We start from the raw sequence: 16,190 nt of genomic DNA, 5'->3' as shown, positions 1-16,190 counted from the left end.
AATCACTTAAATAGGAGCTGCCTGACACAGAGAAGTAGACCAAAAGCACCTCAAAAGCTAGACATCATGCCAAGATCCAAAGAAATTCAGGAACAAATGAGAACAGAAGTAATTGAGATCTATCAGTCTGGTAAAGGTTATAAAGCCATTTCTAAAGCTTTGGGACTCCAGCGAACCACAGTGAGAGCCATTATCCACAAATGGCAAAAACATGGAACAGTGGTGAACCTTCCCAGGAGTGGCCGGCCGACCAAAATTACCCCAAGAGCGCAGAGACGACTCATCCGAGAGGTCACAAAAGACCCCAGGACAACGTCTAAAGAACTGCAGGCCTCACTTGCCTCAATTAAGGTCAGTGTTCATGACTCCACCATAAGAAAGAGACTGGGCAAAAACGGCCTGCATGGCAGATTTCCAAGACAAAAACCACTGTTAAGCAAAAAGAACATTAGGGCTCGTCTCAATTTTGCTAAGAAACATCTCAATGATTGCCAAGACTTTTGGGAAAATACCTTGTGGACTGATGAGTCAAAAGTTGAACTTTTTGGAAGGCAAATGTCCCGTTACATCTGGCGTAAAAGGAACACAGCATTTCAGAAAAAGAACATCATACCAACAGTAAAATATGGTGGTGGTAGTGTGATGGTCTGGGGTTGTTTTGCTGCTTCAGGACCTGGAAGGCTTGCTGTGATAGATGGAACCATGAATTCTACTGTCTACCAAAAAATCCTGAAGGAGAATGTCCGGCCATCTGTTCGTCAACTCAAGCTGAAGCGATCTTGGGTGCTGCAACAGGACAATGACCCAAAACACACCAGCAAATCCACCTCTGAATGGCTGAAGAAAAACAAAATGAAGACTTTGGAGTGGCCTAGTCAAAGTCCTGACCTGAATCCAATTGAGATGCTATGGCATGACCTTAAAAAGGCGGTTCATGCTAGAAAACCCTCAAATTAAGCTGAATTACAACAATTTTGCAAAGATGAGTGGGCCAAAATTCCTCCAGAGCGCTGTAAAAGACTCATTGCAAGTTATCGCAAACGCTTGATTGCAGTTACTGCTGCTAAGGGTGGCCCAACCAGTTATTAGGTTCAGGGGGCAATTACTTTTTCACACAGGGCCATGTAGGTTTGGATTTTTTTTCTCCCTAAATAATAAAAACCACCATTTCCAAACTGCATTTTGTGTTTACTTGTGTTATATTTGACTAATGGTTAAATGTGTTTGATGATCAGAAACATTTTGTGTGACAAACATGCAATAGAATAAGAAATCAGGAAGGGGGCAAATAGTTTTTCACACCACTGTACATACAGACAGACATTGGATTTTATATATATATAGAGAGAAAGACTACATATATGTAATATACATATATAGTACATAAATATACTGTGTATTACACATATAATATACATATACACACACATACATAAATACATATACACTGTATTTATACAAACCCAAAAGAAACTCTTGACAAACTTCAAATTAATGGAAAAACAAAAGCTAAGAATGAATGAATCTGGTTAAAAAAATTCTGAAATAATTTCTAAAGAGAATGAAAGAACAATGCAGAAATTATCATTGATCATCCCCTGGTTTCAGAACATTTGGGACCTCGGCAGTTTGCATATCATACACATATAGGTGTGGAGGATGCTCTAATCTATATGTTCCGCAGAGCCTACTCTTACTTGGACAAAGCTGGTACCACAGTCAGAATAATGTTGGCTTTTCCAGTGCCTTTAACATCATTCTGCCACATAGACTAGGGAAAAAGCTCAAGGCACAATCCCCTGGATCATGGAATATCTGACCAGCAGACAGCAGTTTATTAGGCTGAGGGACTGTGTGTCAGAAATGGTAATACTGGAGCACCTTAGGGAACCGTCCTGTCTCCCTTGCTGTGTACGCTCTACACAACAGACTTCCAGTGCAACACCAGCGCTTAAAACCTGCAGAAATTTTCACATGACTCCTCCATTGTTGTAGACTGCATTAATATTGGAGATGAGTCAGAGTACAGGAAGGTTGTGGAGGACTTTGTCATGTGGTGCAGAGACAACAACCTTACAAGTCAAAATCAGCAAGACAAAAGAGCATGTGGTGGACTTCTGATGTGCCAAGGAGCCTCTGAGACCAGTCGCCATTCAGGCGGAGGATGTTGAATTGATGCCGAGCTACCTGGGGGTTCACATAAACAACAAACTTGACTTGTCTGACAACACAGTGGCACATTGCAAAAAAGGCCAGAGCAATGTGCAATGTCTAGGGTACACTCAGGTCTTTTGATGCATGCTAGAAGCTACTGTATTGTTCTATCATTCCATAGTAGAAATTGTGTTGTTCTATGCTGTAGCCTCCTGTGGAAGCAACTGCAACTTAAGTGCAATGCCTGAACAAACTTATCAGGAAAGCCTGCTCCATCACAGGGCTATACCTGGACACACTAGAAATTGTTGTGGAAAAAAAGGATTGTGACACTATTGGATGCCATCATGTAAAATCCTCTCCATCCTCTTCAGGAGGCACTCTCTTGGAGCACTTTTAGTTACAGGCTCATTCCACCACTTCTAGGGGTCTTCTTTGCCCACTGCAGTCAGGCAATTCAATGCTTCCTTCAGGCATACTCTTTAAGTTAATGTTGAAATATCAGCACAATATACATTTATTGATTGGCTATATTATTGTCATGTGGTTCTGCTGCTATATGCATCTAATTCCATCCATCCATCCATTCTCTTCCGCTTATCCGAGATCGGGTCGCGGGGGCAGCAGCTTGAGCAGAGATGCCCAGACTTCCCTCTCCCCAGCCACTTCTTCTAGCTCTTCCGGGGGAATTCCAAAGCGTTCCCAGGCCAGCCGGGAGACATAGTCCCTCCAGCGTGTACTGGGTCTTCCCCGGGGCCTCCTCCTGGTTAGACGTGCCCGGAACTCCTCACCTGGGAGGCGTCCAGGAGGCATCCTGATCAGATGCCTGAGCCACCTCATCTGACTCCTCTCCATGCGGAGATATATGCATCTAATTACCCCATAGGATTAATGGAGTTTGTCTAATCTAATCTAATGATTTGCTGATCATGTCTTAACCAGTCTTCTTCCAAGTGTTTTTTATTATGAAATAAATTACCAACAGCTGTTCTCAATGACCTATTTTTTTTGACGTTTGATTTTCTGTATTGTTTGCGTTTACATTTTTCTTTATATCAGTGCATTTCTTGATTGTTTTGAATGATAAAAATGGTCCTTGATTTTGCCAAGTAGTAACTGGTGGCAATTGATAGTATGAGATCCCTTTTTTATGTTTCAGTTAAATTTACTTAATGACTTTTTCTTCTTGGTTGTTTTTGTTTCTGTTTCAGTTTTTCAAAATGAAGACAATTCACACTGTTTTCTGGCAGTTTGTACTTTCTGCTCAACATTTGACAATGCACACACCTCCCCTGCTGTAAATCTCTCAGATGTTATCCTCCTCTGGCCTTGGATTTTAGCACCTGCATACATTGTTGATCTGCTCTAAACCACATATTTTTAAACAAGTACTATTCACAATACAAATTAATCTCCAAGGGACTGAATAAAAAGCTGTCCTTGATTGACGTTTCGAAAGAAAATGTGTGTGAATTTATCAGTACATGTGTGGAAAGGTTTTATGGATTAGTTTTTCTCCTGATTAGTATAAATATGTGTACATTGCTCAAATATTGGATACATACAAAATTTTGTGTAATGCTGCCTTTTTTACATGTGAAATTATTTGGGGTATTGCAAATTGTATGAGATAATATGTTAAAGCATATTTCATCTAAAGGAACATAAAAACAACTAATATCTCATTAGAACAGATTATTTAGCACTTCATATCTTGTCACACATACTATTCACTTAATGGTGTGGAAATTTACTATAGCAACTTAATCAAAGCATATCTTCATCAATATCTCAACACAAATGAATATATACATTGTCCAGAAATTTTTTTTAAAAAGTGCCCCCATTGCATCTTTTAAGCGCCATGCTGTCTCCATATGGACTGTCTGACCTTTGGTGGTTTCTCAGTTCTTGCAGAGAGAGTGCATCTAACAGTGTTCTGCTTTCATGATCACTTAGATCCCCTTAATTGGAACTTTTTGCTGCATGTGTTCATTCAAATGCTAAGGTTCCAAAGTCACCTAGCAGGCAAGGCCTAACCTCTTTGAAGTTCAGCCCAATTCTTAGCATCTCTACTGACAGTTCTCTCTATTTTAGCTGTAAGTTCCCACACCTGACATCTGTATTAGTTAATTTAAAGTACAGTAAATGTCACTTTATTTGACTTTGCTCGAGCTACTGTAAACACTGTCGATTTATTGACTGAGCAAGCTGTTTGCAAATATAGAACTCCTTTAACACAATACAAATGAAAGAACAACCTAGAAAATTCTACAGGCATTCTTAGAATGCTGTATTTAAAATAATAAACAGTAAGAAAGGTAATAAGACATGGATTCTTTACCCCATAATACACTTACTTACATATGTGCAAAATTTACACTTTACCAGGTTCCATCTTTGCCATGTATTTCATGTTAAATCACTCATTTTACAAATAACAGCTGGCACTAACCTTCCACAGTCCTGTCAGAATTTCAAACCCTTCTATCATGTCTTAATCTTTAATTGCACACAGTTTCATCGGTCGTCCTGCCTTGAATTAATTCAGTTCAGTGATTCTTAACCTTTTTTGAGTCACAGACCCCTTTAAGAATCTGATGAAAGCTATGGACCCCCTTCCCCATAAATATTTACATAAACACAATTTTGAATGCAATGGATACAATGTACTTTATTTATCGAGATTTGATTGTCTCAAACATATATGACATACACAAAGTATTATTAAACTTTAAAGTGATGATGTAGTAATTGATGCATTAAAGGCCAGAGGTCCACATGACCGGCATCATCAAGTTCTTCCATGTGAAGCCTGAAAACCATGAGGACTGTTTGAGATCATTTATGTTAGGTAGAATGCCTAGAGGGGGGTGGGTGGTCTTGTGGCCTCAAAACCCCTTTAGATTTTTTTTTTTTTTCTCCAGCCGCCTGGTGTTTTTTTTTTTCTGTCCTCTCTGGCATTCGGACCTTACTTTTAGTCTGTGTTAATTAGTATTGCCTAATTTTATTTTTTTAATATATTTTATCTTTTTTCTCTTTCTTCATCCTGTAAAGCACTTTGAGCTACATCAATTGTATGAAAATGTGCTATATAAATAAATATTGTTGTTGTAAACAATCTAAAAAAATCACTCCTTTTTATGCAAAAAGTAATCGCCACTCATTATAATTACAAAATACAATCCTTTTGTGCAAATTAAAACAGATCTACTACTACTATGTTTTCTACTACCATTACTAGTACTACTACTACTACCACCACCACCACCACATCTACTCTAAATCGACAGTACCGGTGTATAGTGAATATAATTGTTAATTTTTTTTCTGACCCTCACAGACTCCCAGAAACCCATCCATGGTCCCCCTGGGGTCCACACACCTCAGGTTAAGAACTCCTGGTCTAGTTAATCTTACATGCACTTTTTCTGATATAATGAACAGGACAATAAAGTTGCAGAGTATTCCATAAGTGACTTCACAAGTGAATTACCTTCCTGTTTTTGATATAAATTAAGGGAATGTTATAAATATGAAATGAAAATGGATTTAAAGAACAGAGCATATGTGTAAATTTTAGCTTTGTAGAAAGCTATATTGAAATAATTTCTTTTAACTTCTTCAGGTGACATTCTGGGTCTGTACAGTTCTGAAGGAATTAGTCCATCCTTTCAGCTGGCCACAGGTGTGGTGACACGTGTCACCGTAAGCTCTATTTCTGTAGCATTTGATGAGTCCAGTGACAGTTTGGATTTGGACAGAGAGGGACCATACAATCTTTTGAAGTTATCCAATGATGTGACCTACAAAAGAATAAAAAAGTAAGTTCTTTTTATTCTGTTATTCTAGAGGGTTTACTGATAGATGAAAGAGACAAAGTACAAGATAAAATATTATGTCCTTGCTGGAAGTTGAACATAAACTTTATAGTATATTCACTTTCCCACATACACGATAAGCACACTTATTTTAAGATAACAAAAGCCTTTGTACACCCAACTATTGAAATTGCATCTGAAATAAGAGGTGGGTATCAGAGCAGCAGCAAGGAGACTTCTGGGCAATGTTAAGACAGACAGCAGAACTTAGTACTTGGCCCTTCAAGTAGAGAATTAATAATAATAATAGTAATAATAATTCATTACATTTATATAGCGCTTTTCTCAGTACTCAAAGCGCTATCCACACAGGGAGGAACCAGGAAGCGAACCCACAATCTTCCACAGTCTCCTTACTGCAAAGCAGCAGCACTACCACTGCGCCATCTGTGAATTGACCCCATGGAGGTATTGAACCATGATGGCCATGAGTCAGGGCCATGCCCTGAACCCAAATATAACCCCGTGACAGCATGGTAATGGATATCAATTTGCAAAGAGTTGAAGGACCTAAAAGTTGACAAGTAGTAGCTTCATTTCAAACGGAGAACTGGCCAGAAGTAGGAAAGATGTTGTAGTGCACTGTCTCAAATTACTAAACTGCGCAATCTGCTCAGGATGATAATCATTATGGTTGTTTCTCTCAATAAGTTTACACATTTTCTATCACACATTTTTTAAATACCTTAGGCTGTGTTTTGTCTCCAGTTCATGTGCCTTCCTTTGAGTGCTTGTTTTATGTTATCTACAGAGTTCTTTCTAGAAGCAACCAGCACTGAATTAATATATCAAGCATCTTACAGTTAAGATGTCTCATGGTTAACTTTTTTTTTTTTTGGTCATTTTAGTGCTTTGAATTCGCTCAAACAGTACCATGGTGGCAATGCAGCTCATTTGATAGGAGTCCTCTTTGGATCTTCAGAGCCCAGTTTGTCACAAGACCAAAGTTAGTAGAACTTATAGTCTCTGTCTGATATTGTTTTATATAATAAAAATGTAAACAAACCATAAGTAAACTGTCAAGACCTGTGGGATAAATGTGGCATTACTTGATATGACACAATTTTTTTCTTATAATTAATTAATAACTTATGAATTTTTTTTTTACTTTATTGTATTTGCAAAAAAAATTCTAGCACAGGAAAAGAGTTTCTAATCCAACTAAAGTGTGTTTGTTTTTAGTACTGTAACTTGAGTTTAAAATCAGGTCCACAAACAACAGAAACCACAAGCATTATACTTCTGTTGCTGCAAACAGTGCAGTTCAAAATGATACTTTATTCTGTTAAAATACTTCTCTCTTTTTATGTAGGACAATTGAACTTTTATAACAGCTCTTTGGATGAATCCCAGAAAGCAGCTGTTGAGTTTGCTATGTCTCAGAGAGAGCTTGCCATAATCCATGGACCACCTGGTACGGGAAAAACTACCACAGTGGTTGAGATTGTCCTGCAAGCTGTCAAAAAGGGCATGAAAGTAAGCAATTCTGTTTTGTGCTGTAAAGAGCAAAATGCAGAAAGAAAATGAATGTCTTAGCAAAAATTAAAATAATAGAAAAAGGGTACTACAACGAAAAAGTACTTTCTTTTAACATTTTTCTGAGCTTCCTCAGCATGTTGGACGGTGTAGTATTTTCAGCTGATGAAAGCAGCATGATGTAATTGTCTGCTTGCGGCCATATGAGAAATCTAGCAATTCTGTGAGATACTATTGCTTCTGTGCTACTTGTGTGATTCTCATTAGTTCCATACCATCAGAATACAGCAGATAAAAAGGTTCCCTTGTTTATTATTTTTTTACATATATTTTTACAGAACTGTGAATTTCAATAAAAATGAATTCATTTGTTGTTACAGACTTAAGTCTCCAGTATGGACACCCTGCATATACTGTATCTCAGCAAACATTTGTTTTCAGGACTGAATTTAAATCTGCAATTTAAGTGCAGTATTTTTGCAAAAAGTGTTTGCACCTTTTAAAATTTTTCAAACACTGCTAGAGTTATAGTGAAAATGTAATATTTTTACATGTTATTCCAGTCTAAATTTGTATTGTAAATTTACAAGGTCAAGAAGGAATATTTTAAAAGCAAAATTCAAGTACAGCATCTTAAAGCCAATAATTGAAATATACAGCTTGTGTTAACAGATGGTTTTCAGACAATGATTTTTTCCCCGAGGCACCTTTTACTACAATAACTGTCTAAAGTCTTTTGGGTTAGGTGACCACAAGCTTTGTGCAAAGGAAATTTTTTATGATACTGAGATAAGAATTTTAACTGGATCCCACAGATATGTTTATGTTTGTATACTTGTGCTACTGCAGTGTTTCCTTGGCATCATGTTTTCCTGAAAGATGAATCTTGAGCATCACCTCTCATAAATTGTTCATGCCTGGTGATGAGAAGCATCATCTCATCTGATATAGCTGCCTTTAGTTTACACTCTGAAGATTGTATATTTATGGTCATGGGTAGTGTTAGATTTGCACCACACATAGTTTCTCTCACAAGTCTCTACCTTGTTTTATTTTGCTTTTCTGGGTGGTGTAATTTAACTACCATTTTTTATTTCCAAACCCTTTAATATAATTTTGTAATCTTTTCAATTTTATAACTTTGCCTTCACCTTCTTTGAAATGACAATTGAATCCTAAACACATTGGAGGTTTATCCAAAAAAGTGATTTATTACACATCTAAACACTTAAGAGGTGAGGTTTTACCCCAAAAATTCTGAATTTTTAATAGGTACCAAATTGGGGGAGTAAGAATATTTTTGTATGCATCATATGCAGTTTTTTGCCTTAAAGATACAGTATATGCTGAAAAATAATGTATATTGTCTTTTAGTAGGTTATCTTGATTAAGTAAGTTTTTAACGGAAACACATATTAGATTAGTTTTGTATTGTTATTAGTTCAGCAAATAGGTGAAAACTTTATAAGGTCTGAATACTTTTGCAAGATGGTATAGTGATAATGTAGACAGCTAAATATGTCGTGTGTATATGCTTATACTAGGGGGCTCCGCCCCCTGCTCGCTTCGCTCGCCAACCCCTGGTGTTGGGAATGACAAAGAGCGTGATGTATGAATGAGATATAGAATAGTGTGACGGTGTAAATGATGCAAATAGAAAGCAAACAATAAAGTGTGTGGCACAGTGTAAAGGTTTATTTGAAAATTTCTTTGTACACGCCGTTTAAGTGTAAAAGGTAATTCCAGCTCAGAACTTGTAAGGTCATTTAAGATGGTTATTGTTGTGATCAGAGTCAAGTTTGTCAGAGCTTAGAAAGAGTTGTGTCTTTCCAGGAAGTAATGGAATGACTTGGGTATTTATGTTTTCCACATTAATATTTTTTGGACATAATATAGTGCGTTGTGTTAAAAGGGGCATTTGGTCTAATGAGATTGCTGTTCCAAATCTCTCTGTAACTAAGTCGTCGCAGATAAAGGCTTGAGGAATTGTAATAATATGTGGCTGAAGTCCATCTGTATTGGCGAGTGTACCATCTCTCAGTTGTAATAAGCAATTGTTATGATCTGGTTCTGGACATCGTATCTTTTTTACTAACTGTATCTTTTGAAAGCAATGCCAATTGTCTGCGTATTTTAAGGTGCACTGAACAATAGCTGAGTGCATGGTATCTGGAAGAATAGCTAATCACTGTCTAAAATCTCCTCCTCATAAAAGTACCTTTCCTCCAAATCGAATATTATTATTCATAAACGTTTGTTCATGCCATTGAACATTCATCAATAAACATTTTTTCAAGACGGATGTCACGTGCAGTGCCACTGTTAATGTTCATAGTGGATACCGATTTGTAAGATCTAATGTAGTTGATAAAGATTTCACTTTCAGGTACATCGTCAGTTATAAGCTTCTGTAGATATTCAGTATATGAATGTAAAGAAGGCAGTCTAATTTGACCCTTTTGACAACAACGTGTAAATGTATTACTTGTATTGCCAGTTGTTTCTTCAGGGAAGTGAACTGAATGACAATGATTGCAAATGACATTCATTAATCCGAATGAATTTTCCTGGTGTATGTTTTGCTTGTGCCGTTTGAGAGGCGCGTTGTTGCATGTGTAGTATTTGGGACGTGTTGTTTTGGAGCTGTAATCGATTTGCCTGTGCTGTGTGAGAAGCCCGTTGTAGCCTTCGCTGCCATCAACGTATGTCTGAGACGGGAGGTGTTTTGTTTTGAATCCGTGCCTGTTGCGATGCAGCACTTTGATTGATAGTTTGCGTCATGTGGATCTAGGATGTAGATTTGTGCATATTAAATGAAGTATTGTAGGATCTAATAAAGTTCATAAAGTTTTTACTTTTAGGTACATCATTAGTTAGAAGCTTTAGTTGAGCTTTGCGTTTTTGGAGTCGAGTCATTTTTTCTTTTAGAAATATGGATAAGTAATAAGGAGTATTGCACTCACTGTTAATATGTAGCCTTTTCTGCGGTTGAACGGTTAATAGTGCCTTATTGTAATGAGATCCACCTATGCTGCATAGCCGTCTATTTTGTTGTTTCTTTCGTGTTCGTGTGTTTGTTCCTGTTATCCTTTCCTTTTCGTTTTGTACCCGTGACCGTGTATTCATGACTTGTTTCTTTCTCAGCATGCGAAATATGGATAAGTAATAAGGAGGATCGCAGTCACTGTTAATAGGTTTCCTTTTCTGCAGTTGAACGGTTAATAGTGCTTTATTGTAAGGAGATACACCAATGCTGACACCTATGCTGTCTAGTGTGAAGGTGTTGATGTTCACTTTAGAATATGTGGCTTTGGGTGTCACTTCTTATGGATGTGTGTGTGTGTGTGTGTGTGTGTGGGTGGGGGGGGGGGGGGGTTTGAGGATTGTTGTCGCGCGAGCGTCTTCTTTCTTTTTGTGTTCCTGTGTCTTGTTGAATCCCCCTGTTTGTGTGTGTCCCGTCCCTTGCTTGTAGGGTCTGTGGGGTGGTTTTGTGTTCTTTTTTTTGTGTTCCATGGGCTTGTTGAATCCCCCTCTTGGTGTGTGTCCCGTCCGGTGCCTGTGGGGGGGGGGGGTGCCTTGCTGTTGTGCGCGAGCCTCTTTTTTTTTTTTTTTTTTTTTTTGGGTCTAGTTTCGTGTGCAATGTGTATCGTGCTTTGCCTGCGTTTCCTCATTTCTCCATTTTTCCTGTGCTCACTCCTTTTTTCTGTGGTCTTGTCCGCCTCTCGCGGCCCCTCATCCGCCTCTCTCGCCCTCTTTTGTCCGCCTTTCTCGGCTCCTCAGCCGACTCTCGCGGACTCTTTTTGCGCCTGCGCAGTACGTCTTTTTGCAGCTACGGCCCATTGCCGGATGTGCCTGCGTCCATCATCCGGTTTAGCATTCTCGGTTAGTAATATGGATTAATTAATTATTCAATTAAAGTAAGTAATTTTTCAATGTATTTACAATATTAATATAAGCACACTACTGCTGCTATTGTATATATTGATATTTATAGAGATGTGTATTCATTGTTTATTGCCTTTTTAAAATTCTTTCTAGTGGACAGTCTTGGAGTTTTGCAGTTAGGCCTTTTACTACAAATTCAACTGTGTATAGCTGTATGTGAAAATAAAATTTGATTTGATAATACAGGATAAGCCAAAAAGAAGTACCACATTTCAAATGTTTATTCTACTAAAACACTGCAAGATAAAATATATTTCAGTATGACACTTGAAAGATTATACAAAATAGATTTTTTTCACTGTGTTTTAAAAATGATGTCTTCAAGGTGGTGGCCATCATTAGCGATACACTCTTCGAAACAATTTCTGAACACACACATGACTCATTCGGCCATTTCAAGCGGAATAGCGGAAATTTCGTGGTGGATAGTGTCCTTGAGGACTTCAAGGTTTTGATGTCAGTGTGTGTATACTTTTGACTTGAGATAGCCCCACAAGAAGAAATCACATGGAGCGAGATCAGGTGAACGTGAAAGCTGCCCGATATCTCTGTGCAGGGAGATCAGCTTCCCTGGAAACATCTAGCATAGATCAGCTTCCCTGGAAACAACTTGCATGGAGCTCCAGTGCCATATGAGCTGTTGCTCCATCCTGTTGAAACCAGGCATCCACCACATCCATTTCTTCCAGTTGGGGCCGCAAAAACTTCTCTAACATTTCATTTTAACGTGTCTGCAGTGATAGTCACCGTTGCTCTCCCCTCCTCAAAGAAGTAAGGGCCTACAAAACCAAATCCTACAATGGCACACCAAACTGTAACACGCTTACTGTGCAGGGGTCTCTGATGAAGTTCAAGATGGGTTGGTTTCAGCCCAGTAGCGAAAGTTTAGGTTGTTTACGCAACCATTCAAATGGAAATGTGCCTCGTCGCTGCACGTGACGATGGCATCTCGATGAACGGTTTGCAGAATGTTCGCACATACCTCTCTACGACTCTCCCAGTCTTTCTCACCAAGTTCTTGCACTGCTATCATTTTGTATGGATGGAAATTAAGGTCCTCATGCAAAATCGTCTTCAAAGACATGTTGGAAATGCCTGAGGCAGAAGCAGGTTTGCACGCTGAACGTCTAGGAGACTGCAAAATTGATGTCCTTACAGCTTGGATGTTTTCAGGCATTCGTACAGTCTGAGGACGGCCTGGAGAGTTTCTGTTCAGTGTTCTACCCGTCTGTCTTAATTTAGCCACCCACTGAAGAGTTGTTTTCTGATTTATGACACCACCATTAGGAGGAATGCTGAAGTGCGTTCAGAAAGGCATGTTGCGTAGTGATGATGGATTCATTGTTTTTGAAGAACACTTTGACAGCAAAAGTATGGTGCACACCGAACCAGGGCATGTTGCTGACTGAAAACTACAAGAAATTGCCTATCAAAGGACCCCCTCCCCAACCCACTTGGCTGCCTCTACCTCATGCAGTGACCTTGAGAAATTTGGTACTTAATTTTGGCTCATCCTCTATAAGATAATATAAGCAGATACTAAAGACTAAGGAAATACAGTAAAATGCTACAGAAGGACTAGGACTGTGCCAATGAGTGTTCTTAATTTGAAGATTCTGCATTAATTTATTACTTTCATTATAGTAAGACCTATTCCTGTTAAAATCTTGTATTTGATTTTTTTTACTGTAATAAAAACTGTTCCAATTAAAATCTTGTATTTTACCTCCACCCAAAGATTCTTTGTTGTGCCCCATCTAATGTGGCAGTGGACAACTTAGTTGAAAGGCTGGCAAAGAATAAAGTTAAGGTTTTACGTCTTGGGCACCCTGCTCGTCTTTTGGAGTCAATTCAGAAACATTGCTTGGATGCTGTACTTGCCCATAGTGATAGCACACAGATCATCAAGGACATTAGAACAGACATTGATCAAGCTTTTGTAAGTATGTAATTGATAATTACTCAAGATCACTAATGAAGATGCTATTTGTTTATGAATGTAAATATTCTCTATATTTGTCCAGCTTTTTAAAACAATTGTACATAGCTTTATTAGAAGTCAATTCGGATGATATTTAGATTGCCATCAACAGTAAAAATGCTGCCAGGTCAGTTAATGGGTGTTTGAGTGTATAAAGGTGACCTCAACCTTTCATCCATTCCTGCTGTGCATTTTTAAAGATCTGCACTGGAAAAGCAGATTTAGGAGAAGGTGCACATTAGAAATCAAAAAATGTTTTTTTTTACTTATCAGATGCACATTTTGAAAGCTTTTATACTGTTTAGGTGTTACATTGTGATACATGTCTTGTGCCAAATGCCTTATTAACAATAACAATTTTAAATGTGTGTTTGTAACTACAAAATGAAAATTCGGTGTACTGTGCAGACCTGCAAAATTATTTGATTTACAATGTGTTCTTGTTATTGAAATTAGGATTATTTTGCTTATAGTGTTTTTGATTAAGAATATCTAGTATTTTTTAGCTTTAACAATGTCTTTCTTGGTAATGAGTTTTGAAAATATTTTGTCCTGATATTATAAAAAACAATTATGCCTGATTATGCTTTATTTAGGCAAAAATGAAAAAGTTTCAGGACAAATGTGAAAAAAGTAATTTGTATGGAGAGATTAAATCCTTACGGAAAGAGCTAAGACAGAGAGAAGAGTCATCCATCACCCAGATCTTAAAGAAGGCAGATGTTATATTAGCTACAAATACTGGTGAGCTTCATGTATACATCTCTGTATTTTAAACATTTGTAAAAATAGAAGCAAAATAAAGTGTTCTCATAATTTTAATGCATACATATTAAAAAAACATGGGGTGTCCCTTAACAAGTATTAGGTTATACTGAATTGGTAATTGAAAATATTTAATTATCTGCAAAGATACTTACACAGTTTTTAAATGATCACAACTTATCAGACCCCTGGAGGTTTCTTAACCCAAACTCAAGAACATATTCGTTCTACTCACCAGTGCATTATAGCTACTCAAGAATTGATTATTTTTTTATAGATAATAATTTCCTGCCTACAATTAAATCATGCAAATATGACACAATTGTTATCTCTGACCATGCCCCTCTAGTCTTGGAGCTAAAATCAATAAGCCCCTCGTACTCACCTCGCAGATGGCGTCTTAACCCTCTTTTATTGGCAGACGAGAACTGCACAGAATTTATATCCAAACAAATCAACTTCTTCCTAGAGACAAACACGTCTACAGAGGTTTCTGCAGGAACACTCTGGGAAACTCTAAAGGCCTTCCTAAGAGGCCAGATTATTTCATATCTTTCCCATAGAAATAAATTAGAAACCAAGAAAGTGTCAGAGCTAAGAAATGAAATTACTAGAATAGATGAAGAACAAGCCAGGCGTCCAAGTGAAGCTCTTCACAGGAAAAAGGCAGGCCCTGCATACAGAACTTAACATCTTAACAACTAAAGAAACTGAACAACTTATTTATAAGTCTAGACAGCATCACTATGAACACGGAGAAAAAGCTAATAAGCTTTTAGCTCAACAAATTCATAAACAAGAAGTTCACAATGCAATACCAGTAATCACCAACAAGAATGGAGAAGAAATCATCGACCATAATAAAATAATGCACACATTTAGAGATTACTATAAGTCTTTATATTCCACTGAGCCCAAAGAAGACAACACGCAATCTAATGCATTTCTGGATAATTCACAAATACCACAAATAGATGCTTTAAGTGCTGAGGAACTAGATAAACCTCTAACGCTAACAGAATTACTAGACGCTATAAAGTCACTACAAAGCGGGAAATCATCAGGCCCTGATGGTTACCCCGTAGGATTTTATAAGAAATTCTCCACTCAGCTAGCTCCACTCTTATTGGTAACATTTACAGAAGCTAAAGACCACCAAATACTACCTCAAACATTTCGACAAGCATTAATCACCGTCTTTCCTAAACAAAATAAGGACTTGTTACAATGTGCATCATATAGACCAATTTCACTCCTGAATAATGATGTTAAGATACTCTCAAAAATCCTAGCTAGAAGGATGGAGAAAGTGCTGCCCTCGGTAATATCACAAGATCAAACTGGATTTATTAAACGCCGACATCTATCTTCAAATCTCCGACGCTTGTTTAATGTTATATATTCACCAGCAAAATCAAACACCCCAGAGATATTACTATCATTAGACGCAGAAAAGGCATTTGACATGATCGAATGGAATTACCTTTTCACTGCATTGGAGAAATTTGGGTTTGGCCCGAATATTTGTGCTTGGATTAAACTACTGTATACCAGTCCAGAAGCTTCAGTTTGTATTAATAAAATTTGCTCAGACTACTTTAAACTAGAACGTGGTACCAGACAAGGATGTCCCTTGTCGCCACTGTTGTTTGCAATCGCTATTGAACCACTGGCGGTTCACTGCCGAAATTCTCATCAGATAAAGGGGATTGTCAGAGAAGGACTGGAACAGAAAATTTCTCTATATGCAGATGATATGGTCTTATATATATCGGACCCAGAAAACACTGTCCCTGCTGTTTTAACAGCACTAATAGAATTTCAAAAGATATCTGGTCTTAGAATTAATCTGAATAAAAGTATACTCTTTCCAGTGAACTCACAAGCATATAATATTAAATTAGACACCCTACCTTTTACCATAGCAGATCAGTTTAAATACCTGGGGGTAAATATCACAAGTAAACATAAAGCTCTTTATCAACAAA

At 37.7% G+C, this 16,190-nt stretch overlaps 1 protein-coding gene across 1 annotated transcript in view; it reads left to right on the top strand.

Moving 5' to 3' along the window:
- ighmbp2 (immunoglobulin mu DNA binding protein 2) overlaps positions 1-16,190 on the top strand; it is an 80,032-nt gene that overhangs the window by 12,096 nt on the left and 51,746 nt on the right. The window contains exons 4-8 of the mRNA XM_028793532.2: positions 5,783-5,978; positions 6,884-6,981; positions 7,348-7,511; positions 13,195-13,395; positions 14,034-14,181. Coding sequence (XP_028649365.1) covers positions 5,783-5,978; positions 6,884-6,981; positions 7,348-7,511; positions 13,195-13,395; positions 14,034-14,181 — 807 coding nt within the window. The remainder of the gene's footprint in view (positions 1-5,782; positions 5,979-6,883; positions 6,982-7,347; positions 7,512-13,194; positions 13,396-14,033; positions 14,182-16,190) is intronic.

Source organism: Erpetoichthys calabaricus, chromosome 2, assembly GCF_900747795.2.
Source record: "Erpetoichthys calabaricus chromosome 2, fErpCal1.3, whole genome shotgun sequence".
Classification (NCBI taxonomy): Eukaryota; Metazoa; Chordata; class Cladistia; order Polypteriformes; family Polypteridae; genus Erpetoichthys; species Erpetoichthys calabaricus.
This window is presented reverse-complemented; position numbering and strand designations above follow the sequence as displayed.